We start from the raw sequence: 26,104 nt of genomic DNA on the forward strand, positions 1-26,104 counted from the left end.
TGATTTCGTACCTTTCTTCAACATTATGTGCCACCTCCGTGTCATATGCTAAACAGCTTCGCTGATCAAACACCTTCACAGAGTGGAATGGCTCATGATATTTTAATAGGGATGAAGCAATGCCCGGTTTAAATTTAATACAAACGAAGGCATGTGAAAGAATTACAACGATGTTCCAATAGCAGTATCAAAACAATTGCTCTCGCGCGATAATAGGTAAGGTCTACCCTTCTTTGTTGTACATTGTGACGTTTTAATGGGAGAGAAAAAGTGAAGTCGTAAAGTCCATGTGAAACTATGAAACAATCTAAAAAAACTAAGGTTGCTCAAATTGTTGCTTCAGCAGCTGAACTGTTCGGTGGAGCCGTAATCCAGGTGAATATATATGGGCCCGGCGATGGCGTCATCTGGGAGGAAAATAACAAGTCCGCCTGTGCTTCGAGCACTTTCGTGGTCTCCGTTTTGTCAGAATCTGCGTGGGAAGCGAGAGGTAGGTTTACATCGCTGCTGATTTCCACCACGCAGCCACTTCTGTGGAAATATCTTTCAGCGCTCTGGTCAGTTTTACAACAAGTAGTTTACCAGAAGTGTATCTTTAGTCGGTGTCTATGAAACAGCTGACAAATCCTGCAGTGATCATTCGTCACTACACCGTAGCGTAGCTCGTTTTTTTCTCACGATATCACAACAAATCTAGTACATTCAGAAAGGTTGTAATACGCATTCAGAATAACCGCACTTATTCGCAGTTTTTGGGCCCGTAATTGCTAGTGGACTCCACCAGAGACAAGGAGGGAAGAATGCAAGTGGATAAAATTACCTTAAGTTCTGGGCTTTTGCGTCACAAACCCACGATCTGATTATGAGGCACGCCGTAGTGGGGGACTCCATTATTTGGGCGCACCTTGGGTTCAATAACGTTCACTTAAATCTAAGTATCCGGGTGTTTTCACATTTCACCCCCATCTAAATGCTGCCGCCGTGGCTGGGATTCGATCCCACGACCTACTGCTCAGCAGCCGAATACCATAGCTACTAAGCAACTACGGCTGGGTAATCCAGATCATCATACATGGAAGTGCGTGTTTACATGAGCAGGAACATCTGAAAGCGTGCAGAAAGAAAAGAACATCTGATCTAAACGTAAATGCTGACAACATCAAATATACCTGAAAATGAGATCATTTTACAGGAATACGCAATAAATTAACGTTGTCCTTACTAGCAAATAAAGAACGTATCGAAAGCACCGACTCTCAACGTTGAGCAGAAAACATTGCAAGCTTATTGTCAAAGTATTGCAGACGCATCCTGGCACAGATATCCTGTGACATGATGCTAATGCAGGAACAAAATGTGTCCAAATTTGCTCTTCAGTGACGGCTTTCTTGGGGTGAAAAAAAAAAAAAAACAGATCTCCAATGGTTAGGATTACTCCAATTCCCTTCGCGCTTATCGAAACGAGGATGACAGAATTTGGGGACCGCTAGCCATCAGTCCTTTTCCGTTCGCTACAATGAGGTTTAGAGTAACAAAAAAAATTACTATATTTTTGTGTCATCAAGGCATAATGTTTGTGAAGTTGATGTTCATGCAGATTAATATATTCAAGCACGTGAAACGGCATCTTGTATTCATGATATTTTTCCGTCCAAACAATCGCGGTAAACCAGTGTCTCTGCTAGGGAATTTTTTTTTCTTTTTCAACCATTCGTTATGTAAAAAAACAAGCATGACGACCTGGCTTCGATTACCCAGCATGCACTGCTGAAAATATACTCATGGCACCATCATTATCTGTGAAGATGCCTAACACCGAAATATCAGAATGTGAGAAGAAATTTAAGCTCAACCTATGTGCCCACGACGATAGTACAGGATGTGACGTCATAATCGCTGTGTCACGTAACGTCCCATGTTTACATATCCTTATTATGTGCAGTTTGGGATTAGCATGCGCATGTATTTGCATAGTCATAGTTACATGAACCTTTTTGCCTGTTATCGGTCACTAACTGCGCCTTAATGATTTTGTACTGAGCTTTGTGGCGCACTTAATAACGTTCTTGTCAGATATCCTTATTTTGTGATCTTCCTAATGGGACATTTAAATTTTAAGAATATAATGTGGTCTGGCATGCATCCATTAGCAACCGATACATGGGCATCAGCAGCTGGGTTTGCAACTTTATGTTATGAACTTGGTTTTCATCAACTAATAAATAACAGAACTTGTCCGAACTGCCTCGTGAACTGCTACCATATTTGACCTTGTCCTCACAAGTTATCCCCACCTTTACACCCCTTTATGCATGTTGCACAGTCTAATTAACAACTACTTCATCAACTTTCTACCCGCCGTGGTTGCTCAGTGGCTATGGTGTTGGGCTGCTGAGCACAAGGTCGCGGGATCGAATCCCGGCCACGGCGGCCGCGTTTCGATGGGGACGAAATGCGAAAACACTCGTGTACTTACATCTAGGTGCACGTCAAAGAATCCCAGGTGGTCAAAATTTCTGGAGTCCCCCACTACGGCGTTCTTCATTATCACGAAGGGGTCTTGGCGAGTAAAACCCCATAGTTTTAATCAACTTTCTAGTTCAAGGCAATGTCAAGCGTGTTGCTTAGAAACCAGGACATATACGGGAATATTCAAGAACGATTGTTTCTATTAACAAAGAACTCTGGCGTTTTATATATTATTACTTCTCTAAATTTCTTAAACGAACAGTTCAGTGTAATTGGTCTACGGTTAAGAGCAAACTTGAGTATTTAATTAAAGAATACCTGTCATTACGTGTCATTACTTGCAAACATCGATCGGTCTGCTTCAGTACCTCTTTAAAAGATCTGAATAAGGAAAAGCTTGCGTTCCACAATGCTATGCGATGCAGCAATACTGAGTTGGCATAAGTACCACCACGCAGCTCGAATAATTAAAGATGGGATGAGTGAAACGAAAAATGTTATCTAAAGTGAAATTCTCGGCCTTACTAATAGAAACTCCCAAAATGGTATGGAACATTATTGGTAGTTAACCACAGTTAACTGTGGTGCCGCGTTTCGTATCAAGGCCAACTAAGGCGTGAAAACCCAGTGTGCGAGGGACTGCATCCCCGTCGCAGATGGCTTTCAGGACACAACCTCCCGCAATAAAACGCGCACCCTTACGCGCCCTACCTCCGTATCCTTTTGCCCGACGGAAGGCGGCGAGCTTTCACCTCGCTTCCGTCGCCTGCGTTCGCAAGATTGAGCCGGGATCACCAGCTCGCGCTCGCACGCTTTCACTCGCACATTCCGCACATGGAGCCCGATGCGGTTATTATCGCCCTCGGACTTTATACGAAACCTCACGGCGACGGCAGAAATGCGCCTGGAGTGTCATTTGAAGGCTATCGCAATAATAAATTAACAAGTTCAGCAACACCCCGCATGTTGTCAAAATTACTCCGGAGCATTCCACAACGGGATTTATTCCATGTTTTCTTCCCCACGCAACCTTCCGCTATGTTATAAAATGGCGTACAGCCGTTTATGGGGAGGCAAGCGAGCTGCCGCGCAGCCGTGGAAACCATCAGAGCGGGAACCGCCGCTCTCTCTTGTCGCAAACGTCCTCGCCCTTTCCTACCCCCAAAAGCGCAGCTGGTGTTTGCACTCCGCGCCGCGTGACCCCTCGTACTATCAGTAGCCTGAGGTGTAGATCATGGCCACCCCAGTGGGTGCTGGTGCAGTTGTACTGGCAGACCTGCAGAATGGCCGTTGCTAAGGCTGAAATTGGTTTCATGGCCTAATCGGTAATAGAAAGCAGTAAAAGCATCAGTATTCACCGACATCCTCGACGCCGGCGTATTCTACGGCCAGCTCGGCGAAAAGCTGCGCGTCATTCCAATCAGCTTCTCAGGCAGCAGCTACTAGGAACGGGACAATGAAATGGCGGCTTGTGACGTCACCAGAATGCCCCCTATATCAAGCAGTAACAGCCCAATCAACAACAGTCCTTTCAGCAGCGCAGCAAGCAAGTGACCGAGCATTATCCCATGTCAGTCGCAGCAAATAAAAGAAATATAAGCCCAGTTTCTTTTTCTGTGAATATATAACAGAAATGTTAAGTTTTTGTCGGTCATAATTACAAATGCACACAGCAGAATATGTCGTCTATGAAATAACATTTTTAAGAAAGACGACATCCATCTCAATTTGGCCAAGCGCTTTCAATCGCATCCAGAATGCTTGACTCCTAATTATGACTATACTCACCGAGGAAAAGGAAGAGAAACAGTGTTGTCGCGAAGGAGACGACTGCCGAGATCAGGACCAACAAGCACCACGGCAGCATGTTCAATTGCACGCAATCGCTGCGAATTAAGGCAATTGTACGCGTTTCACTCCTATTCAGCAAGTCTAGAAGCCTGTCTTGTTATAATATAAAGCGTTTATTATAGCACACCACCACTCCAAAAAGAGCTCTAGCGGCACCATCCTGTTTGAGCGTTGGTTCGGGCAGGCCACCAAAAGCATAGGGCGCGTAATGAAATGAGCTAAGTATGACTGATTGCGAGTAAGTGACCACGACTTTTATCGCGAATTTGAGCGGCATTCACACAAGGTTGTGTGTTCATACAAACGTTCATTGATGTACTCACACATTCTTTTCAGGGCTCCCATCTTTTTCGACTTCATACGCTTACGAAAAAATCAAGCCCCCCGTTTCTTCATATTTTGTCATTCTACAATACCAACTATATCTATTGCAGGATAAATTATAACCGTTGTCTCCTTGAGCTTCCTGCAAACATCATATAGCATTACTACTACTAACAGCATCATTCAAAATGTGAGAAATTCTCGCAGCTCATTATAGTGCCCAGGGGAGACTATACTTGCGGTATAGAATGGTGCAGCACATTTTTTACTTGTTGTAACGCGTGGAATGCATGCGCAAAACATTTTTTTCTGAATACATTTCTATCCGCTGACATGAAATTTGTGCGACCTCCGAGGCAAAAATAGGGCGGTGAACCGCAGTGTTGATGGATCAGCCCAATCAAGCACTCTGTTCATTTATTTTTGCTTGGTTTCAAAGCAAATAGCACTGGTAACCTGGACACGTTTTCTTAATTAACCGGCTGTCAAAAAGCAACCAATGCGTAGAAGTGGAGAATATTTCGATGGAGTCGAGTCAGTGCAGTGAATGTAGGTAACCGGACGAGGAGGAGATGGTGCCGGAAGCAGTGATTGGCCTGCTTCGTCTTGCTTAGCTTGCGGTGGCCGCTCAAAAATCGCGGCATTGTGCTTGTAAACGCTGCTAAAATGAATGCTCAGCAAGCAAGACTTTGGAGTAGGTTGCCAATTATGTGCCAGATAAGGATGACAACGTTATGTTGCCACTCATAAAATGTTTATTATATGCGAAGAAATTCATTCTTGCCCTTTACTTCGAGTAGCCAATGGCAGAGCGATTGGCAGGCAGCAAGCTTTTGCCTCTTTATGAACGGCGCAATGTCCGGCTATTAATAACAAAGTTTAGGTTGGCTAGGGTATAACAATCCATGTTTAGTGTTAACACGTCACTTTGACGTGTTGACCTTTCGCGGTTTCGTGACGTCGTGTGAAAGACAGGCGAAGTGCCCTAGCCCGAAAAATTTTGACCAATCGCAATGGAATAATGATGAAAAATGCATACAATCGGAAATAACATTTTTTGTTTTGTTCCACATAATAGGGCGTAATCATTGTCTAGACGTGATATTCGGAGTATCTGATCGTCCACGTGGCGTTGCTTGACACCCGGGTGAAGCACCCGGATGTCGTGAAATATTTCGCCCGGGTGGCTGTGGCTGAAATATCTTTTACCATTCGGAAAGGGCTAACCGGAGAGATGGAATAGAAACAGATTGAAAAAGCTTTATGTTACATCTGCCCATAGCTGCCTGCATTGAATGCGACTCGTTCGATCAGAGCGCTGACCAGACGCGAAGAAATATCTGTTCTGCAGGATTGTCCGCATTGTATTATACTGGCTTATGTTTCTATTAGTATACTCTGCTCGCATTCACACGTTGGAAGAAAGGTACCATTGTGAACAGTCACAAATGCTGCTGAATGGTTATAATGTATTGGTGTGGCTGCGCACGATGACGGGCAATGCGTTATGTCTGTTTTATTTCTTAGTGATAAGAAACGGGCAGGCTACGGATTGCGTACTGTAACTAAACGGTTGTCTATTAGAGTTACAGAATGGGTACCACAGGGAGCGAAGAGCAGTGGAGGACGGCAGAGAATAGGGTGAAATTAGGAAATCTGCACGGCACAACTTCGAATCAGCTAGAGCAAGAAAACAGTAGTACAGATTGCTAACCAAGGCCTTTGTCCTGCAGTCGACATGGAAATATGATGACGAGCATGATAACGGTAATGATGAAAAGAAATGTTCTTTATACTTACTCAATGGTGTTTGTATCTAGGAATAAGAGGAAAATAAGTTAATTTTAGGAACAGCAGTACAACTAGGCTGTTTCGCATATAGCTTATTTTTGTCATCGCTAGTAGAACACACTTTCCCATTGCTTGCTCGCCACAAAGAAAAAATATATGTAGTCCGTGCGCGAAGTCGGTGCCACTCTCTATGGGCTCTTTTCTTAAGTATTTCATAAGTCGCATATAGGCTAAAGTAAGGTAGAAATATTCAGTCCCATCAGTATATTTACCAGGATAGGTGTCAGAAACTCTAAAATACAGAAGAGATGTCTTGAGTCACAATATGAATCACTGATGACATATTCTGCTCTACTCCCACACCTCCATCAATTACAATTAACGCTAAACATCCTTGCCAGTGCCCTGCGTACCCCACATTTATGTTTCATATCGCCGTAACACGGGCAACTTCCTTGAGGACAACTTGAGGACCAGTCCTCGAAGTGCGTTTAGTTTAATGATTACAGATTCACTACTGCCAAAATCTGTATAGCGATGACATGCTTGATCGGTAAACCTTTCGATTGGAGTTTTACAAACGCAAGCAATGGCAGAGAAATCGCTGGAACAGAAAACAAGTTATAAAGCACTTTGCAATACTGCTCCGCAATACAGTTTCCATAACATCGCCACGCTTCCCACCGGTTTAGAACGTTCTAAATTTCCGTAAAACAAAACTATCCGTATAGTATAGGCATTGCTTGCATCTCGTGAGCTGCATATTTACATAACCAACCCTACTTTCACATAGTTGCACTGCCGTTACACAGCGGCCGTTACAACGTATGGTTGTAAGAATCAGGGTTCGTACACCTCCTTGTGATATTTGAAAATCCCTGAATTTGAAAAGAAACTAACTACACACATTCAAGGGCTCTACAATTCCCACAATTCCTACAATTCCCACCTAGAGCCTTGGGGTTGGCGCGACTTCTGAACATTCAAAGAACTGCGCATCGGCTCTGTGTCGTGTTTATGGGGACACAAACATATACACCCTTTTCGCAGAGATCACATAGGTGCCTGCGCGTTTGAACACGCTGTGACGCGCCCATAGCTTGCCTCAGATAGCTTCGTTGCTTCCGCGTTTACAATGGATGTATATGACGCTCGCTGCGGCTCGCGAAACGGCTCTATTTCGGCGCATATCGGGGACGGCGACACGAAGCTGTGACCATAGCTTCAAAGCTCATTACGGTTTCTGCAAACTGCGCGAGCGGCGTATACCGCGCTTGTACTAAACGCGGCACTAGCAATGTATTTCATGCTGTTGAAACTTACGGCGTATGAAGTAAATCCGGATCATTGTGTTTTGCTCTTCGTTCTTTATTTCCCATCACTTTGAAACAGCGGCTTGTCATGTTTCTGATTCAGTAAGATTCCTCCGTCTGGGCACTATCCAATTGTTTATATTCTGACTAATCACTCGTGGGTGCGGCTAATTGCGATGTATTTGTTCTTGCTGCACACAAGGGAGTTGGAACGCACATGTTCTTGACGTGGTAACAACTTGTAGCAAGTTCATATAATCGCTAGTTACGTGCTTTCTCGATAGAACGTCACAAAGCGTTAAGTTTCTAACATTCGTGCGCTGTCGGTGGGATCGCAGTCACACATGCTTCCGCGCATTGATGCAATTATGTCACCATTCGCTTATTCTTGATACGTTGGCGATGAGTAGCAGAAATTTTCGCGTTTGAGGTGGGGCAGATGAGTGTAGGATAATGCGCGATAAAGTACTGTGCCAGCAAGAGGCTTTATTCTCTTTGTCAACGTGCACCGATCGGTACTCACTCTTGCCGACGTTCCGTGGTTCATGTAATTTCTATGGAGGTTCGCGATACAGTGTTGTCGGATCAGTGAATTTTTTTATGCTAGGAGGAAGCCGTGCTTCACGGAGCGCAGGGAACAAAGGCAGCGCCTTAAGCAGCTGAAGTACGTGCACTTGATCGCATAGAGTCATAAACTTCCCTAGTATGCCAATCACGACCTCTACAGCTAATTACAGCACACGTCTTCGATTTACCGGTCCACATTTTGCAGTATGCATGGAACACAGAACGTTAGCGAAGAGCCCGTTGCATTTCCGACAGCTGAGCGCACACAAGCAAGGCAGAGCATGTAACGGCTTTGTATTCGTGCGCTTGAGCTGAGGCAATGGGCGGCGTGCCGCCGAAAGTGCCACGTAATTCGTCGTTTTCCCGGTGCAAATTGATCCACGAAAAGCGCTCATATGCTCACTTTGGAGAGTTCCGCTAAGCTATTGCTGTATATGATCTCCAGAGCCCCTTGCTCGGACTTGATTAAATCGCCATACTCACAGTAGTGTCAGATAAAACCTGATCAAGCGACCACGCCGTACAACCAATTTTTTGCAAACATTGCAGCCATAACAGCGCCGTTTCTGAGGACTGCGATCGACTAATGCCTGGAGGAAACTAAGTTGCGGCCATTTCGCTTGAACGTGACGAGTATATTTTGCGGAAGTTGGACACTACTAACCTTGATTAGAAGTGTGTGATGTGCCACAAATCAATTGACATTGTTAAAATGGGAAAGTCGACACTGAAAAGCCACCTGAAGAGCTTGAAGGGTGTCTGCAATTCAGTGGCTGTTAACCTATAAAGAATTGAAGCTATGAAGGAGATTTTAGCATTTTTTGTCTATATATCTGACTGAAGTGTGTTTCATTCTGCCGGAATTTTGGTCTTAAGCAACCTGGAAACCCTTGAATTGTCCTTAAATTTTGCGTCGGATGTTCTGTACGAACCCTGTACCATATAGCGCAGTGTTGGCAGGTAGTATTGCTTGTGGTTTAATATGAAGCACCCGTGGTTAGCTCTATGCTTGCTGCACCACATCGCATGATTATGTCCACAAAAGAACTGAAGTGCACTCCTCACTAGCAATGAATTGTGCGGGTAAGACAGTCAGGAGAATTTAACCACACAAGCGGCAATGAAAGCACATAACTTGAGCCTCGAATGTTTTTTGCGTAGCAGCAATTTAGAACAAACAGACTTTGTAAAAAATATAATGCGAGAATACATATAACAATAGGGAAATACTGGCAGCATACTTTGTTTCTTTACATAGTAATTCAAACATGCTGTGACTTTTTGCAACACTGAACCTTGAGTGGGTGGGCTGCTTTTTGCAGCCTGGCGAGCGTTCAGAAAGACAAAAGTTCCCATAAAGATAGACGCTTAAAATTATTATCACTGCCTCAACAACGGAAGCTTCATCCTTGAGCCTAGGTCTCGATAGTGCTTAGTGTAACATCTCCACGGCTAGTAAAAGGATATAAGTGGCTGGACAACTTAACCAGCACATATTTGGGCTAGTCGGCCAAGCTTAACACATAAAGAGGGAAAAAATTCGAAACAACAATGACTTTGCTGTTTGTGTCGCTTTCGCATGAGTTTCCTGCAAAATATTAATAGAGGGCTCCCGTGTGCTAGTACTTACGAGAGCTGCAAACATGGCCGTTCAGCGAGCGTCGAAATGATGGCTAGTACATGCGTTTGCCTAAGAAAATTGTTCATATTGCTTAAAACCGCTTCGTGTGTCTTCTTGTTTGTGTATATGACTTAGTGCGCGCTGCTATGACCTTGATGCAAAACCCACTGGCCCAGTCTTCGCCCTACTTTTCAAATTTATCATGTCCAACGACATATTGCTTTGTACGTGCAACGATTCGCCGTACTTCTGCACGCGCACAGTGTCCTATTGCCTAAGGCATTTAGGAATACAGGATTGCTTCGAAATTTAGGCCGATGAGTACGGATATCCAGAGCTTGATAAAGGCGGAGACGCTTGCTAATCGTAGCCAGCCACGTGAAGCAGTGAAGGAGCAGGATATAATTGTTTAGGCTCGAGAAAGTCATGTTGTACCTTGTCGGTAAGCAAAAATCCTCTATATGAATAAATATCAGCTGTGGCGTATGCAACCAGTAGTCTGAAGCCTGAGTTCCAGCTTGCCCATGTTATTAAGAGGGGCACTTCAGGGTATTCAAAGGTTCTTGTAATTTTCTCAAGTTCCTCTAAATGACTATCTTAAAACTTTGCAGGCTCTTCGTAAAATCAATACTCTTGACGCTTGCGAAGTTGTATTAGAGAATATTGAGAAATGTTTTCTTTGGAAGGTTTCATATTTATTTATCCCTTTCAGTACTTTGGTCTAGGAACGGTAAAGAAATGGAACTACGCAATAATAAGTAGTGCGTTGAAATTTCGGTCAAATATAGTTTGAAAAGTGAGTTTCTGTTTGATCCAAAAGAAATACATCCACAAGGCAATTCCCTTCAACATAACTTTTCAACATTGACCTCTCAATAAAAAGGCAATTTGGCAAGGAGCAATTATTTAAATAGAAATGTCTGCTTAGGGTAACATATTTTTTTTTACTTACAGTAAAAGATCTTAAATATTACATCCATCGGGCGAAGCCTCGCACTGCAAAACTTTCAGTTGCGGAGATGAAGTTTGGTCCGTCAGCGAAAACGGCGTTTTCCAGTAACCGGGGTGTGTTCGTTAGGAAACCAACCTTAAAGATATTAATCAGGGTTCATAATTAACTGAATCATTTAGCAGTTTAGCAGTAATTCCTTCGCAAAATTATTCCTGGCAATTACTCCACATCTTGCATTTGGATTTCTCTTGAGAAAGTTAGAGGCACTGGAGATGTTCATGTGGTTCAAACTCGTAAGCGCGGATTCACCGCATGGTTGATGCAGGGTGGCATAACTCTTTCCACTTAATCTGTGCTTGTTCTGAAGGCTTGATGAGAAATTAGGCATTTATGTCTTCTAACCGTTGCATGTGAATACGCCAATTCTGTTTGCATATAAAAGTTCAGAGAAATTCAACTATGATGAATAAAACCGCTCACGCGCAAACAAGTGCGCTGCCGCCAATGGTTAGCAATGCCATTTTCGGTAAACTTTCAGAGCTTCTAAAAGCTAAAATGAATTATATAGCCACAAATCTCAATTACCAAATCGACAAGCACATGCTTTGTTTTGCTTGCTTACAGATTTCTTTTGGAAGGAGCTGTTTGATATCGCCCTGGAATCAAGCATATGTTCTAGGGGAGGGGGAGTAAAATTTTTCGGGGAAATTTCAAACGCTTGCACCGCATGTTTCGGCATTAAACTTGGAAGATGTACTCTTCAATAAGTAAAGTATTTCTGCATCAAAATAAAGAAACACCGCTCTAAAGTAGTTGCCGACTATAACCAGATAAACGTCTGCGACTACTTCGCTCTCGGAATACTATGTTATGGGACTCTAAAACGGAGGATAAAACTCAAAACATGGCAACAAATTAGCGACTGCACAACGAGCAATAGAGCAATAAATCACACGTGGAATAGTAGGCCAGAAGAAGATGGCAGTACAGTTCAAATGACATGCCACCGGCGCAGTCCCTAGGTCACGGCACGTTTGAACAGAAAGAACTAATAAAAAATAAAACTTCGTTTGGTGTCAGCGTAGGATGTAGGGATGCGCTTATTAAACAAATAGCGGCGAACGGAAGAGCGCATAATTTACTGTTGTGCATGTCATTCCTTTTTCGGCGGTTTGTGCTCTGGTCGCGTTTCAGTCAAATATCTCTTAAACGTACGTATGGCCAAGCTTGACTCGTACTCCATCGTAGCCCGTCGATGTAAGAGACACGCATTTAGAGGCCCTTCAGCGCTTTTCCGGGCCTATCACCAGTTTTCGTAGGGGAGCCTTGGTAGCACTTTCGTTTCTTAATAGCTCTACAGATGAAGACAGATCGGCGTCAGCCAATACTCTGTTCACCGTAGAGGGAGGATCGCTTCCAACAATCTCCAATTATTTCAGCCTTGTGCCAGGTGGCTACGTTCCAAGCTTGCAAATCCAGAGTACTTTCAGTAGGGCACCTAGTACTGCACCGCCCTCGGTGGCATTTGCCTTCCCTGGGCATCTGTTTTATTACTCCAAAAGGCACACCAACGAGAAACACTGAATTACTTTAGGCACTCTGTTCCTCACTCATTAAAACTTGCCCAAGTCCAGTGATTGGCTTTATTAAAACGATACTTGTCGGTATAGCGATAAATATTCAACTGGTACGGGGGTTATGCCTCATTTGCGCCTTGGCGAGAGGAATCGGGAACTTTCACGGGGTGCCACTATGGTAGAGTGTTAATTTTCTGATACTATTCAAATTATTTTTTTTTTACTATTGATATAACAAACCATCATTTACCGGCTGTAGGAAATACATGACATTTAGATTTCCACTGCTTCCTCCTAATCGCGGCCAGAATACCAGGTATCAGCGCTGACCCACTCAGTCATGCTGCATCTTCCATCTCTTAGTTATACACCTATCATTTCGCGTTTGCTCACTGTTGCGCATTATTAGGCAACCTATGAAGTTTGCTTGTTATCCTGCAAGTCTCAGACCACAAAATTTTAATTCCCAGAGCTCGCTCATTGTGTACTTCGCAAAGGTAGAAGTAAACTGCTGTTAAAGACGTGATCGTACAGGCCATGTTGGCAACCATTTTTATTCATTTGTACGTTCCGTTCATCTGTACGTTCCGGACAGGCCGCCAATAGAAACTGACCATTGCAATGTTTAACACCCGAACCCTCTCGAGTGACGCTAGCTTAGCAGGACTCTTCGAAGAACTATCCTACATTGTTTAGGATATTACTGGTCTTAGTGAGATTAGAACTGGTGAGGCTTACGCATTGCTGAATAACGGCCATGTCCTCTGCTATACAGGTCTCCCGGATGAGAAGCAATACGGGGTAGGATTCCTAATCCATAAAGACATACCGGGCAACATTGACGAATTCTACAGCATCAACGAGAAGGTAGCAGTAGTCGTAATCAAGCTCAATAAGAAGCATCGATTAAAGGTAGTGCAAGCCTGCGCTCCAACATCCAGCCACGACAATGAGGAAGTAGATCAGTTTGAATAAGTTGTTGAATTAGCGACGAGAAAAGTGCAAACGCGGTATACAGTAGTAATGGGGGACTTCAGTGCAAAAGTGGGGAAAAAGCAGGCGAGCGAACAGGCAATTGGCAATTACGGTGTCGATTCCAGAAACGCTAGAGGAGAGATACTGGTAGAATTCGCAGAAAGGAATAAACTCAGAATAATGAACGCTCTCTACAGGAAACGTAGCAACAGATGATTGGTTAGTGAGGGCTAGGATTCACCTCAATTTGAAGAGAGAAACAGTTAAATTGGTAAAAAAAAACAGGTCATCTTGGAGGCCGTAAGGGTAAGCGCAGACAAATTTAGGCTGGTACTAGCAAAGAAATATGCTGGCTTAGAACAGAGAGATGATGATGATGACACAGAGGTAATGAATGAAACCGTAACGAAGCTGGCTTCAGAGGCAGCAATTGAAGTGAGAGGCAAGGCACCAAGGCAACCAGTAGGCACGCTCTCCCAAGTAACAAAGGACCTAATAAAGGAGCGACAACGAATTAAAGTGTCCAACTCAAGAGATAATATAGAGTTCGCGAAACTGTCAAAACTGATCAACAAAGCGAAAATAAGGTATATTAGAAATTATAGCATGACATAGACTGAAGAAGCCGTTAAAATGGACGCAGCCTGAAATCAGTGAGAAGGAAACATGGCATAGGACAAACGAAGATGTATGCACTGAAAGATAAGCAGGGTAACATCATCAGCAATCTCGAAGGTATAATATAAACAGCGGAAAAATTCTATACGGACCGTTACAGTACCCAGAGGACTCAGGAGCACTCTATTCAAAACAATAATGAACAGTATACAGAAACTCTTCCTATATCTAGAGACCAGGTCAGAAAGACCTTTCAAGGCACGAAACGAGGAAAAGCGGCAGGAGAGGGAGGAATAACAGTCGATTTAATCAAAGATGGGGGAGTCATAATGCTGGGAAAACTGGCGGCTCTCTATACAATGTGTCTATCGACTGCTAGAGTCCCAGAAAACTGGAAGAATGCAAACATTATAGTAATCCACAAAAAGGGCGGCGTTAAAGAACTACAAAATTAGAGGCCGATTAGGTTACTCCCAGTATTATATAAAATATTTACCAAAATAATCTCTAATAGAATAAGGGCGACACTGGACTTTAGTCAGCCAAGGGAACAGGCGGGCTTCAGAAAAGGTTACTCTACAATGGGTCACATCCACGTCATTAACCAGGTTACCGAGAAATGTGCAGAGTTCAATAAGCCTCTCTATGTAGCTTTCATAGATTACGAAAAAGTATTTGATTCAGTAGCGATACCAGCAGTCATAGAGGCATTGCGTAATCAAGGAGTACAGACCGCTTACGTAAGTGCCATGAAAAATATCTACAGAGATTCCACAGCCACCTTATTTTTACACAAGAAAAGTGGGAAGGTACCTATAAGGAAAGGGGTCAGACAAGGAGACACAATATCTCCAATGCTATTCACAGTGTGCTTAGAAAAGTTTTCAAGCTATTAAACTGGGAATGCTTAGGACTAAAGATCGACGGCGAATACCTCAACAACCTTCGCTTCGCCAATGACATTGTTCTATTCAGCAACAAAGCAGACTAGTTACCAAAAATGATTGAGGACCTTAACACGGAGAGTGCAAAAGTTGGGGCTGAAGAATAATATGCAGAAGATAAAGATAACGATACATAGCCTAGCAAGGCAACAAGAGTTCAAGATCGCAAGTCAGCCTCTAGAGTCTGTGGAGGAGTACGTTTGCCTAGGTCAACTAATCACTGGGAAACCTGACCAGTAGAAGGAAATTCACAGAAGAATAAAAATGGGTTGGATCGCATACGGCAGACATCATAAGATCCTGAATGGGAGCTTATCGTTGTCATTAAAAAGGAAAGTGTACAATCAGTGCATTTTACCGGCGCTGACATACGGCGCAGAGACCTGGAGCCTGACAAGAAAACTTGAGAACAAGTTCAGGACCGCGCATAGACTGATGGAACGAAGAATGCTAGGCATAACTTTAAGAGACGGAAAACGAGCGGTTTGTATCAGAGAGCAACCGGGTATAGACGATATTTGAATAGACATTAGGAGAAGAAAATGGTGCTGAGCAGGTCATGTAATGCGCATACTAGATAACAGTTGGACCATTAGGGTGACAGAATGGGTACCAAGAGAAGCGAAGCGCAGCAGAGGACGGCAAAAGCCTAGATGGTGCGACGAAATTAGGAAATTTGCGGGTGCAAGTTGGAATCGGTTGGCACAGGAGAAGGGTAATTGGAGATCGCAGGGAGAGGCCTTCGTCCTGCAGTGGACATGATGGGCTGATGGTAATGATGATGATGATGACGATGACATTCCATTCTAATGGTCTGCGTTTTGCAATGATCCGTCTCTGTCTGTAGTCACAATGAGGGACAAAAAAACTACAAAGGCTCCTCTATGAGACCGGCTGATAGGTGCGCTAAAGCGTTGAGTGGCCTTTTAAGAGGGTGTCTCTTTTATCGACAGGCTCTGGAGCAACGCAAGTGAGGCTTGCCCACAGTGGCGTTCAAGCGATGTTTCGCTGAAGCCCTTGCGGAGCACAAACCCTAGAAAAAGAAAGGGGGGCGGGAGGTAATGATGCACACAGCAGTGAAGAATACGCTGTTGTGTAGGTCGCGACTATTTTGCTTTGCCACGTCTCTCCACAGCCAATGCTGCGCCAAATACAGTTTCAATTATTAGTACTTTATCTATGGCTGTATAATTCAGTGCACCTCCTCGACTCTTTGGCAACGCAGTGCTGGTGTTAGCGCCCTCGTCAAAACGCAATGTAAAGCATGCTTGTGTAATGTAATAACATCATGCATATGTATTGGTTATACTGTATAGATAATTTGTTGATTGATGATATGAATGTGATCATTTCTGGAACCACCCTTTTTATATGTCCAGGATGGTTTTTGCCGGATTGAAATGAGTCAAGAAACCACACTGTGTTGCATAAAATGGAATCACAAATGGAACGCTGAATATTTTGTGTAACCATAAAAGCACAGAAAAATGGTACTACGACTCGAATGAAGGGTGGTGTAGCTTGAATAACCGAATTTAGGAGGAGCATCACGCGTACAACGGGACCGCTGCTATGTGAGATCATTAAAAAAATTCATGTTGCTGGTTGAGAGTCGCCACACGTGCTCAATGAAACTGGTCATTTGGATCTCACGGTGCCATTGTTTGTAAACGTCCGACAATTTGTCAGCTTGCCCAAAACACAACTACATTACACTCATAACACTCCGCGAGGCCCTTTATGCACTGTTTACTCACTGTTGATGGCCTTGCTACCTGTGGTGATAGATGCATTCTGCGGCGCGACCACGATGTACTGCTGCGCAGGTGCTTGGCCCTGTCCGATGATCAGGTGGTACATCTCATCATCCCCTGGCCGGTCGCAACAAGTGCCGCAATGGTGACGGGAGCGTGAATGCGCAGATAAGAAAGTAATATTTTACTGCGCTGCGGAGGTACTCAAAGTCTACAGATTAGTTTTCACACGCCTTGGCAGACTAAACTTGGCGTCTGCTCCTAGCTACTCATCATTTATTAATATCAATGATTATACGGAAGGCCCTCTCACCAGACAAAAACATAACTAAAATATTGGGTTCCTGAACAAGACAAAGCAAATTGGTGCCTTTTCTGGTTCGAAGTATAATGTTTTGTTTTGAGACTGATCACCCAATTTTTAAATCATGCTGTTTGTGCTTCTCTTCCACAGCGCCGAAAAGATTTTGGAAAGCTTCTGAATCAGCTGCGAGCTGCTGAAGTTCTCCAGCGTTGTCGTGTGGGCATGCCCTACGTTGTTATTTCCTTGGCGGCAGTACGGCTCATGCAACAGAAATTTCGTCGTGCACATTCAGAGCGAATACTTCGCATTATCCTGTTGACAAAGTGCCGGTACTGGCACTTTCGTATTGCTGCAGGGCCCATTGTATTTCCTTTCAGCGCGTCGCGAAAGCTGATAGAAAAAAGCTACAGAAATTCTGAGAATTGTCTACTAATGCTTGGTTTGGCTCGGCGGTGATTTCAGATTTGCTTAGTTTTGCGTACATGCTTTTCCTAGCTTATGCGCGTCTACCCATGGCCTTTTCGGCAGAAATGAATTCTTAGGGCGTTAGCCGACATTTCTCAGAATTTCTGTAGCAGGGGAGAGCGCATCGCCGCGACGCCGTGCCACCCTCGCTGTCGCTCTCGCAAGCCTGTGTTATGCGCGCATTTCTTGTCCAGGCATGCTCTCGCTTGCGTTTTGACTGCGCCCTGGTAGGCCTTATGAAAACGCGCCAAGCGTCTGACCGCGGTCGCTTGCCCGCGAGGTGTTCGTAACTCGCAGACCGCTCAGGAGCGTTTCATTGGACTTTGGGTAAGCCTACATACTCGAGCTGGTCCGCACCCAAATATCAATTTGGTCAAACCGCCAAATTTATACTTGATCCACCTACCAGGTTCCAGTTCGTACAACCCCAAATTTCAGTTGGCCCAGAACTACTACAACGTTCCCCGTGCAATTTCTAAGGAACCCTATGTATCACTATAGGTATCCTCTTTTATGCGAAACATATTACGAAAGCTCAACCCAGCTCCTCAGGCGCGGCGGTGTCGCCTTTAATACCACGTGACCCCGTGACGTCACGACAAAGGAGAAACGGGGCTCCAACTCGCGCCCTCGCTCGCGGCGTCGCGGCGGTATATAAGCAGCTGCGCTTGTTTCTAGGTGGCTTTGGCTCAACTCTTGCAAGATGGGCTGGGTGGGATTCGAACCAGGGTCTCCGGAGTGTGAGACGGAGACGCTACCACTGAGCCACGAGTACGATGCTTCAAAGCGGTACAAAAGCGCCTCTAGTGAATGCGGTGTCGCCTTAGAAACGAGCTGTGCGCCTGAGCTGACGCATGCCTGAGCTGAGGCTCAGGCGTGCGTCGCTTGCTCAGGCGCACATTTCGTTGCCGCGCCGAACGCTGCGTTGCTCGACGCTGAGCGCGTCCAATGCGGGGCGCATAGTCGCTGCGCCGTAGCCCATTGTCTTACACCCCTTGGCGGGTCGACGGGAACGCTCTCGCGTTCCACTCTTGAAGGCGCAGCAGAGTAACGCATGAGTTGTTTCTTCGTCTAGCTGGACCAAATATAGCCAAGCAACAGCAGTTCACCAGGCTAAACAGTGGTTCAACAACTAAAATAAAGGCTAGTATACTTCGCATCCTGGGCTTAACCTTAGCTAAGCCACAGCCATTCTTTCTTTATTTTCTTTCTTCATATTTTTTTCTTATCACTAAAAAGTTACGAATCCTCTCAAGCTAAACTATCATAACAAATAAATGTCTGAAAATTACGCATTTTTGTGCAGATACGAGACTTTTCGCGTGAATGAGCTAGGGAGTTCGCGAAACAATGCCAACGAATTAAAAATATTTTTTTTGATTACGCTTACCGGGCAGTACACCTCGTATTGGTCCTGCAAAAATTAGAATGGATAATAATGCTTTTAACGTTCTGTAGTCAGTGATCAGACGATAAGCCCAACCGAACTGTGCCCGCTTTAGAAAGGTATGGGCGAGTGAGTGTTACATGATGACGTAGTCCGCATCGCAGCTACGTTATGCCAACACAATGGTATGGGATAAAAAATACGAGGACATGAAACAACCTTATCTCGCCTCGGAGGTTTTATGCTGCTCTGCGCTGTATCCAGAACCTTATTTCCGAAGCCAATTCAGTTCAACCTTTACGCAAATATGTGAACCATATCCTTGGAATATCTCTTTTCTCGCACTTCATACGATCGCCATTTAATTGCATGTCGCGTGCCACGTAGCACCACATGCCACCTTTTTATTGATAGCTTTCTCATATGAAGTTAGCTCCCTACGTTGAGGTATCACTCCCAACCAGAACGTTTTGTGCCAACAAATTCTCAGAAACAAACTCAAGTGACAGCTAACACTTTCTCTCGGGAGCGGGAATAAGTAGTAGGTCGTGCCCCTTATGACCACGTCATCTCTACGCCAATTCCAAAATAGATGTCTAAGTCATCAAAACACTTTTCTATTCTTCTAGTTTCGTGTTATAGAAACCATTGCGGTCAACTGTACTATCATCGCCGATAAGGGTTACGAATCTGTAGCGCTAATCAGCAAGTCTACGTCATTTTAGGGTACGCGTCTATTTCAGAGTTCAGGCGACGGAAGCGCAGGATGCAGAATGCACTCTTATATAATGAATCATTGGTTCCTGCGGCTCTTGGAGCCATTCGAGCCCGTGACCTCGTGCTGGGTACGAACAACCTCGTAGCCATTGAACCCCAGTAAAGTTTAATGAATACTTACGAAATGAGCGTTGGTATCGAATGCTCTGCTGAGCTGGTGGAGAGAGATTATGGTAAAATAATTATTATGTTAGAGTTTATTGCCCTTTGAATAAACTTTATAGATATATATAGGTTCGCAGCTGACGGCTTCCTCGTCTGGCTGCTTTCGAGAGCTATGCAGCACACCGTGGTTAGCTTACATATCCTAATGGCACATCCTAAACTGCAGCAGTGTTATTGTACAAGAGGCACGGCGCATTAGACATGGAGATTATAAAGAAATAAATGCATAGTGCTGAAGAAATTTATTATCACTGATACGACGATTTAAAAAATCGTTATATCATAGTACAAAAAGAAGCGAGTACACCGCATGGTGCACATGTGGTACGAAATTAAAGTCCCTACATACATTTAGAAGAATGTTAAGCTAGTATCCTTTCTTTGTTAATAACACCACGAAAGAAGTGTGAAAAGTGTGAGGGACTCATGTATAGGCAAAAAGCTAACTTTCAAATGTCAATTTATACATCCAGCTGATGCTAACATTAGCTGACATGATACTTCGATGTCCTTGCTGCTCGGCAGGCACAAGGAAGTGTGACAGGAAGATCCCATGATAGCAGTAACCAAACCGTGACGCACTTGACACAGTCCCAGCTTGTATCGATATCCGCGCGTGTGCGTGCGTGCGTGCGTGCGTGTGTGTGTGTGTGTGTGTGTGTGTGTGTGTGTGTGTGTGTGTGTTTGTCTGTGGCTGCCCTGCCTTGTCCACACTCCGGCCCCCTGCCTGTTCCCTGTTAGTCTGTCCGGGTTTGTAAGTGTTGGTGCATGTGCGAATGTGTGAGCGTATGTGAACGTGTGCGAACTTTCTTGGCAAACAGTAGCCTCTCTTCCAGCCTGCTTCCAACTTTCTGATTTGTTGCTGTCCTACACACTTCAGCTTAAGCATTCAAAAAGTTGAACTCTTTTCTTTTACTTGGCAAAATCACAATACGATTGCGAAGCGCGCCGTTCTGGGTGCGCAGTTCCAGGTGAATTTCGACAACCGCGCTTTCCTAACGTGTGCGCTTAATGAGTCGTGCACGAGCGTTTAACGCGCAAGCATAGGTGGCCAGGTGGTGAAATCTGCGCCGCTTGCCTGAAGCTACGAAGCAAGTGAACTCGGAAGGCGGCCGGGCCTCCGTGCGGGCGCCGGTTTTGCCTGCAAATTTCGTCTTTTAATTTAATTTGCACTACGGGCAACGACAACGCAAAAATTTGAGCAGAACATTCGTTAAGCGTCTTTCGTACTTTTTAAACTATCACTTTGAACACAAAGTCCGACACGCATATGCTTGAAATTGCGCTGCTGAATTGTTTGCTGTTAATGGGTAACGAAAAAAAATATATGAAGAACCAACCTCGTTTACCATTCAAAAAAACGTTGAGCATGCATTGGGACGTGGTTATTTGCGGCACTATGTTGTACTCTGTTATGGGGGTTGCTCCCCCTCACCACCATGCTTTGCCCGTACGCTTAAGCCAACCGGTACTTCCAGCGCCACTTTTTGAAGCAACGCGTTTGAAACCACTTTAAAGCGCCTGCCACCCCCTCTGATCGTAGACGCTGCGACGAGAGGCTGACCGTCTCAACGACAGCGTCTCAAAGCACTGGCTGTAATGAGTAAAGAAAGCGACAACGCTCTCCTTACCAGCGCGTCACCGTGAGGTACTGAATGGTACTACCCTGGCAGCGATGCGCCCACACTTTCCCAAGGTGTGGTTGCGCGCGGTCACGCGGGCTTTTTCTCGAAAGCGATTTACTTTCGAGGCACCGTCTAGGTGGGCCGACGGCTCTTAGCTTTGCGTGCGCTTTGTTCCCGCGGCTCAGTTTGCGTTGAAGCGACAGATCACACGGAAGTCACTTCGCACGCTGCTTCTCCCGCAATTCCTGACGCCATCGTTTTGACAGCTAGTGTCATCGAGTGAAGTCATCGAGTGTGAAGTGTTCATGTTTCCCTGTGTGCGCTGACACCATGGTGTGTAATTTAAATTGTAAGCGAATGTTTACGACGGGGCCTTCTACTCCGGCGGCTCCTGCGTATGGCGTGGCGTGCGATCCGTGTCTTGAATACGATACGCGACGCGGACGATGCAGGCGTCTAGGTGGTCCGAGGGCCGAGAGTGTCGTGCGCTCTATAGCACCCATGCGCTTGCGTGTCAACCGCGCTCAGGAAGTGAAACAAATTGTAAATTTTTACATTCCGGCCCCATCGGAATGCAGCCGACGGATGAACGAGCAACCTCGGGCTCAGTAGCGCAGCGCCGTAACCACTGGGTTAGCTCGGCGGTAACTTACTCATGAATTGCGTAAATGTCATTAGGTTTTGGCTAGGCTCATGAAATCCAGTGGTGTTTTTACTACTGCGCCTGAAACAGAGCAGGACATTCTAATACAAAGTCTGAACACACTCACCCACCCTCCGCCAATCAGGCAGGTCGTGGGGTACCCAGTCAGGCGTGTCGTCATCTCCTGCGAGGAGACAATCAACAATGAAGGGATCGCATTGTACACAATAATACAGAATACTGCCGTATTGTGTACTACGCTTAATATCAAACGCGAATGCGCAGCGGGAAGCTTAAATTTATAGTAGGGTGTTTTCATCCGCAAGAAGTTTTTTAAAAGGACAGCAATTACTCCCCGATTTTGACTAATGCGATGAAGCAGCATATATATAAACCACCGTATTCCGTTCTCAGTTACACTTCATTCAAAAGCAGTCGCTGTTGTGCTCAACGTATTCGGCGTGCCGAAGTGGTGGAAAGGAATACTTACGCCGAAGGCTGGTTTCCTAAAATCATGAATCTAAATCTTTTAATCTCGAGGGCGGAAAATCAGAAAGCTTTAAGCGAGCTCTTAACTAATGTTAATGAAAATCTGGGGTTTTACGTGCCAGCTACACGGTGGGAAATTTCATTATCCGCGCTGACCAATGCCTAATTGTCTGTGAGAGCAATAAAACGAACACTAATTTTCCCCCACCCCCTACTGCGCAGGACGACCCTACATCGCGACTACTACCAGTTTTTTAAAGGGGCCATGATCCACATCTCGGGCTTGGTCAGATAACATAAGTTGCGAATAGCATAAGCAGCTGTGAACATGTCAGCCAAGTTTTGCTGTCATACACGGTGGGCGCAGTTCGCAAGCAGATCGCGATGCTACCTTTCTCTCAAGCGCTGTATTTTTCACAGAATGTCCTGTCCTCAATCTCTTCCCGACGCAGCATCTCATTATCGGACGCTTTATTTCGTCATTTTCTTAGACGGCTCCTATTGGCCGATATCTAACATCACGCTGCGGTCGGCTGCATGGCGTAGATAATGGGGCCGTCACGTGGTACCGCCACGAGTTCCCAGGCTAAGCGCACTGCGGCTCGCTGAGAACTACCGCGCTTGGCCTATGTTTAACGGGTCGTAGGCACCAAAGGCAGAATTCGTGGCGTGCACGTTAACAACCAAAATAAAATTTGAACTGCGCGCCACGGCGACTTCTAGAAGTCGGAGTGTTGTGGGCACTCAGCACTGCGCCGTTGCCTTCGTAGGGCAAGGCTTTGAAGCAGGAAAGGAAGCACAGCGGATGCCGTGTTTGATTGCCGATAACTCCTCTTCTACTCAACGACTTAAAGTAGTTTCTGCGGCAAGGTATTTCTCAAATAGCCTATTTTCACCGCATATGTCTTTCTCCACTTCGGCAAAAAAGCGGGTCTGGGCCCCTTTAAGCAGCGCCACTCTTTGAAAAGCCGCCACCACCTAGATCTGCCTGCGCCGGTTGAGCAAGGAAGTTTCTGCTCCACTTTCTTCGATCGTGGCCTTCCATATTCTTTCTGCACTCTCGAGAACACACATCAGCAAGAAATATACTTACTCGTCCGTGTGTCCGGAGCATTCTTTGGATTTTCAGGGCACGACAACGCTTCATAGAAACAAAATCAGAACCACTCTTCAGCTTGCGTGCGTGTCACCGGCGACACAGTCATATAGAAAGCGGCGCGACCATGGGCAAAGCGGGAAGCCCGCCAAGAGCATCATGGCGTCACTTCAGCTTCCGTAGGTCGAAGAAGAGGCGGAAAATGAAAGAAGCAGAACTGCTTGGCGCTACTTAACCTAGACGGCGTACGAGATATGTGTACAGGAGCTTTAGGTTGATCATTCCTGCGGCCATATTATTGGCTAACATTTATCTGATAGCTTTAATTTTATGAAACCACCTGTATTAGCGATAGGCGGCAGTCTAGTCAGCGCTAAAGTTAAAGGCAGTCTCTTTTCAATACTAATCGCGATTGGGTATGCTCAATCCAGCCGTGAACTTCCGTAAAACCTCCATACGCATATTTTACAATAAAAACTAACTCGTAGATACAACGGATTATTCATATGCGTCTGCTGAAGCGGCATCGCTTCGTTCCCATGGCGGGAACCCTACATCTCAAGCGCTGTGCTGGCGCATAGGGTCATAGGAAAAGGAACATGCCAGCAGTTACTTCCAAAATGGTCGAGGGCAGCCAGTGGGGGAAAAACTGGCAGCAAGTCTTCGCCAAGCCGATACTCTGCCGGCTGCAGGAAATGCAGCAACTGCCTGATTTTATGGTTAAACAGCGCTAGCCCTCGAGTACGAATGATGTGTTTCCATTAGGAATAAATGATCTGGTACATTCTCCATTCCATTCTTAAAGGCGCACAATCTTGACCCGGCTGAGAACATCCTACAAGACTGAATTGCTATACGGGACGTTTCATATCTCTTGGCTTTACAGATGAGTTATGCAGATGACTAAAAATCAATATGTTAAAGCTTTTCATGAGCCCTTCATGATGAAAACAACCGAAGTTCTTACCCATGATGTAACGTCCTTACGGCCCGGCAAAATCTTCTTCCTTCTTGAATTTGGCTGCTGGATGCACCGCGTGGTTCGGGGCACGCGCACTGCATCTTAGAAGTGGAATGGTTTATACTCAACTGAATAACCATGTTCATAAAATATCACTCGGACAACATGCACTAATATTTTCTCCTGCGTCAAGCCCTGCTTCCAGCATTCATAAAAGTTTAAAGTAACATTTCAATAAAATATAAGAGAACCTTCTCATCTTTTCCCAGGGCATGCCGAAACGATCGTCTTCGTTGCCTCGGAATTGCTTTTAGAGTTTTTTTTTCTGCATCTTTGTTTATAAGATGGAGGAAAGCCTAGTGGAATCGGCATTGCGCGAACTGACCCCAGTGGTAGCGAAGCTGGTGAGAATGGTTATACCACTGTGTTAAGTTGTATTCCCGTTCGAAAAAAAAAAAACATTTCTAGAAGCACTTTCCTGTGTTCAAGGTGAGCCTGCCCGTCTTGTTGGTATATATGCGGAAGAAATTGGCCTAATGCGAACGTGCGGGAGAGGATTTTAGGGTGTGTGAGTTTTAAATATACGCTAAGGTAGGTGATTATTAACGTAAGATTGAAGCTTTAGAATAGTTCATCGTTGCGGAATCTCTAAAATGTCTTTATTTATACCTTAAATTGAAGGTTAATTTTATCATCGAAGCTATTCATCAGATGTTTGCATTTCCACTCCTATATCCGTATCAATAGAAGCGATATCAGCGTTTACCCGCCCAATGTCATATTTCCATCGGTAAGGCACCTTTGCGTGCCAATTTATTCAGCGTTTTCGCATATGAAATAGTTATGTGTGTCGCGTATTTGGTCGAGGAAGCTCTCGCGTGCAATTGGGGTCCATTATTAAAGGGGAAAATTGGTCTCGTAGCCTCCGCTAGATGTCGGAGCTGAGCGTCGGCAAGAGCGGCAACTATGCGAAGGTGCTGAGAGCGGTGTCATGTGATATGCCTATGTTATAAGCGAAAACTACGAAAGGCAAAACTTTCGTTTATTATTAAAGAAACATGAAGAAAACCACGTGGAAAGCTGTCATTTAAGTACCAAGAGAGACGATTTTACCATGGTGTCGCGCGACACAGCGATGGTGACGGTCCCTGAGGTTTCTAAACCGACGAATAATTTATATGCCTGTCACTCAGGCACTTCGAAACGCTGCCAAGTACGAGGATCGGGTGCTTCTGCACGGGCACTTTCGACCATGAGTGTGGGATCCAACAGATTTCGGCCGCAACCTTTCGCCAATTAGCTCAACCAAATCGATCCAGCCTGTTGAACCCTACAGCAGCTACCATTTTTGATACCAGTGTTGTGCCCTCGTTCTGAATGTTGTGAGCAGTCTTTCATTTATTGCGCCAACAACTGATATCGCCAGAGGCAAAGCA

The 26,104-nt window shown here is 45.0% G+C and overlaps 1 protein-coding gene across 3 annotated transcripts; it reads right to left on the reverse strand.

Moving 5' to 3' along the window:
- Window positions 1–213: 213 nt before the first annotated feature.
- LOC135914270 (uncharacterized) lies at window positions 214–24,799 on the reverse strand. Of its 3 annotated transcripts, none has more exons than XM_065447048.2 (9): window positions 24,675–24,721; window positions 23,705–23,752; window positions 22,250–22,306; window positions 19,811–19,843; window positions 18,916–18,939; window positions 16,778–16,873; window positions 6,445–6,460; window positions 4,258–4,355; window positions 214–472 (listed from the first exon to the last, which is right to left on the reverse strand). In XM_065447048.2, the coding sequence occupies exons 1-9, from the start codon at window positions 24,676–24,678 to the stop codon at window positions 327–329; spliced, it is 522 nt and encodes a 173-aa protein (XP_065303120.1). In that variant the 5' UTR covers window positions 24,679–24,721; the 3' UTR covers window positions 214–326. The 3 variants fall into 3 exon arrangements, with proteins under 3 accessions (XP_065303120.1, XP_065303119.1, XP_065303121.1); XM_065447047.2 differs by having other exon boundaries at window positions 16,760–16,873; window positions 24,675–24,720; XM_065447049.2 differs by lacking the exon at window positions 23,705–23,752 and having other exon boundaries at window positions 16,760–16,873; window positions 24,675–24,799.
- Window positions 24,800–26,104: the final 1,305 nt, after the last annotated feature.

This window comes from Dermacentor albipictus, chromosome 8 (assembly GCF_038994185.2).
Source record: "Dermacentor albipictus isolate Rhodes 1998 colony chromosome 8, USDA_Dalb.pri_finalv2, whole genome shotgun sequence".
NCBI classification, from domain to species: Eukaryota; Metazoa; Arthropoda; class Arachnida; order Ixodida; family Ixodidae; genus Dermacentor; species Dermacentor albipictus.